Below are 3,548 nucleotides of genomic sequence, written 5' to 3' on the forward strand. Positions count from 1 at the left end.
GCGCTGCGAGAAGTTGTGAGCTTGTAGATCTGCTATTTTTATTTCGCCTGTCTAAGGGAGAAGTGATAACTACCTCCCCCTTTGGTCTCCTGAAAGGTGAATTTTCAGTGGCTGTTTTAAAGGAAACCAGCGATCCAAATGTTTTGAGGGATGGGGTCAGGGCATTCCATACCATGGGTGGCAGTGCTGTAGAAGGAGAATTTACCCATGTTTGTTTTATGGGTGGGTGGTACCAGATCGTTGTTTACACTCCCTCTCGTATTGCGGCTGTGGGTGTGCCTATAACGTTTTGGAGGTATTTAGTCAGATATGCAGGTATTGAGGGTAACTTCGGATTGGCTATTTTGAAAGCCAATCCCATTTTTAGTTGTTTAACCCTGTAACCCTTTAACCCTGAGCAACATCATTGAAATGAATAGGTGGGGGGTGGGGCCTAGATATATTATAACTCTATTGTTCAGCTACATACCGTATTCTTGAAGATATTCAGCACCCACTGCAACAGTTTATTTCTATTTATCATTTCTTTCCTTTTTACTTATTGTCTCCGCCAGGCCAAAAGGCATGGCGGAGACAGAGGCAGATTGATGTGCACATTCCCTGGATGTCAATTCAGAAGCTCTGCCCCACATTTTTCACATGGGCCTGTTATAGCGCCAACAGGAGGCCGCTTTTTGCAAAAGTTTCTTTTTGACAGTACTCCTACAGATGTTGTCTAAACGTCATGCAAATCGGTACACAGTATCTCTTTTTTATTATTATTATTTATTTTTTTATTAATGATTTTTTTTCTATATAATTTTTATCCCACAATTTTGTAACCCCTATTTTTCACCCAGTGCCAATGCCTAAGCGTGTTATCATGGGCGCTACTCTTCCTCTGCCAACCTGGGGAGAGCCCCAAACTCAGCTCATGCTTCCTTCAACGCAGGAGGAGTGAGTAGGCCGCTTCTTATCACATGACATTTCTTTCCTTTTAGTCAATGCCCAGTCCACACTAACCTACCTGACCTGGCGGAGACCTGTGCTCCGAGGAGCACTTTTTCTAGTTTGTCCTGTTGCTCTGGTCATGGCTGCCAGTTCCCACTTGATGTTGTGTGGGAGTCCTGACTGCTTCAAACCATACTGAATAACTGCTAGCTTGCATAATGTCTTAAGACTAGGACTTACATGTAAGATATGAAAGATGAGACTTGATCCAAAGAGGATGATACGATCTCCCACCATGCAACAGCACACGTTACCCAACCAATCTGGGCCTTTCCCCTTGGGCTCAACCTTCCTCCAGGAGAAGGTCTTTGGATTTAATTTCCACAGATCATTTAAGCGTCGCTCCAGATCATAGTTGTATCCACCAAATATGTACAGTTCTCCATTGTAGGCAAAGGCTGCATGACCCCGACGTTGTTCTGGAAGAAGCTGTGCAGAAGGTGTGTTCAGCCAGCAGTTGGTCTCTGTGTCAAACACTCTGATGTTGTTGTCCTGGTGCCCATATCCCCCAAATACAAACATCTTTGTCCCGATGATGGTGGCAGAGTGGTATGATGAAACAGGAGGTGAAGTGCCTCTGGTCTTAATTAAAGACCAGACCATTGTGGTGGTGTCCAACTTGTAGATGTCATTATAGTATCCAGTCTGGTTGCATCCTCCATGGATAAACATGACCTTCTCCAAGACACAGGCTGAGTGGCGGGACCTCGCCTCTGGAACAGTTCCAGAAATCTTGGGCTTGAACCATCTGTGGGCGTCGACATCAAATGCATAAAGAACGTTGTCACTGTCTCCCTTGACGGTAAACCAGTTGTGGCCATCAACCTGTGTATTACAATTCATTATCCCTCCCCATATATAGATGATATCTTCTATCAGTACAGCTGTGTGTCCGTAGTGCATGGAGGGAACATCAAAGGAACATTCTCGTCTTCCAGTTGTCACTGGGGACAACGTAGTCCAGCACAAAGTCACTGAGTTGAAGACGTGAACATCAATCTGATCCTTGTTGCTGTAGGTCTTCCCGTCATAGTAGAACCCTCCAAAGGAATACACCTTGTCCTCCACTGGCCCAGCAGCACAACCATAGAATGAATGTGTCTGTGGTCCTCTTTTCAGGGGCACTGACCAGCTCTGCATCTTTATTTCTCTTTGTCTGTCACTGACTCTGTCTCTGGTTGCCTATGTCTCTCTCACTCGCTTTACCTTAACCTCTCAATATTCCTCTCGTTCTCTCTATATGTCTGCAACAGCTTATATAGGCTGACAAAGCTCTGGCCTGATGTCACTCACAACACAAACTGATGTCATGCATGTGTAACAACACTGATTTGTGCAGTTGTTTTTATCTGCATACATTTATCTCTTAACGATGAAGTGGTTAAGTGGTTGACATCACATTGATTGAAGACAGGGGAGTGATTGGTTATGTGGGCGGAGTTGTCTGCTTGATTGGTGGGAGATGGCATGGGGGCGTGGTTGTCATCTGGGCTGGGTAGGAAGGGGGCGTGGTTGTCATCAGCCTTGGTCTCCCCCCCCTGAACTTCAGTTGTACCAATTCCATCCTAAATACGGTATACTTATTTTGCCATGCAGGGTCCCCCAGCGTTCTACACTGAGTCTCCTACTTTTCCCCCCTACACAAAATCTCATTGCCGAAAATAGCCAACCTACAAGCACACAACACACCGCATGACTGCACGCTTGTAGATAAATTAATGATCAATGAGGAAAAAAATAGATGACAGAAGATGACAGTGAACTAGACTGAACTAGATCATCTTTTCTTTGCTGAATGTTCGCCTTTTTTGTTGTTGTTGCCAAATCCTTGCCCACAATGACATGCTTAGAATTGGGACGCTAGTAGCCTATTCAATGCTGTGAAATTTCAACGGTACAGGCATGAAAGTAGTGTGGCATTTAATTAGCGGTCGTACATCATCACCACTGTCTGTCTGTCTGCATCCTCGTCTCTCTCTCATACACATTCATTGCCTGCCTTATTCCATCTTTCTCTCAGACACTGAACATGGCATTCAAATGTCTCTGTAATCCGCAAAGTCTCCGCAAAGTCCTCGTGAGAGGAAGTTGGAACACGAGGCAGTGGGCGTCACTTTCCAGGAGGCTTGCCTCTAAACCATTGGTTCTCAAAGTGGGGTCCGGGGACCCCCAGGGGTACTTGAGGGAGTTCCAGCTAAATGATGGACAGGAACCAAATGGACCCTTATGGGTCTGTAACTCTGAGAGCGTACAAATGGAACCAAATGGACCCTAACGGGTCCATTTGGTTCCATTTGTACGCTCTCAGAGTTACATTAACATTGATTTTACAATATGAATTGGGGTCCCAGAGATATAAATGCCATTAAATGGGGGTCCGTAGCCTCTAATGCATGTCAAACTGGGGGTCCTTGAAATTAAAACGGTTGAGAGTCACTGCTGGAGAGCCGTAAAAATCTTCTCATATGGGGGTCCCTGGCATATCTTTTCAAATGGGGGTCCACGGGCTAATAAGTGTCAATGTGGGGGTCCTTGGCATGAAAAAGTTTGAGAACCAC

General features: G+C 45.3%; 1 protein-coding gene across 1 annotated transcript; it reads right to left on the reverse strand.

The window, feature by feature from the left end:
• Positions 1–1,002: 1,002 nt before the first annotated feature.
• Positions 1,003–2,130, reverse strand: LOC311058716 (kelch domain-containing protein 3-like; the record flags this gene model as incomplete). The annotated part of the gene is made up of 1 exon (XM_084076180.1): positions 1,003–2,130. The coding sequence occupies one exon, from the start codon at positions 2,128–2,130 to the stop codon at positions 1,003–1,005; it is 1,128 nt and encodes a 375-aa protein (XP_083932306.1).
• Positions 2,131–3,548: the final 1,418 nt, after the last annotated feature.

The sequence above is a fragment of the Gymnoscopelus microlampas genome (assembly GCF_963454915.1).
Source record: "Gymnoscopelus microlampas genome assembly, chromosome: 13".
Classification (NCBI taxonomy): domain Eukaryota; kingdom Metazoa; phylum Chordata; class Actinopteri; order Myctophiformes; family Myctophidae; genus Gymnoscopelus; species Gymnoscopelus microlampas.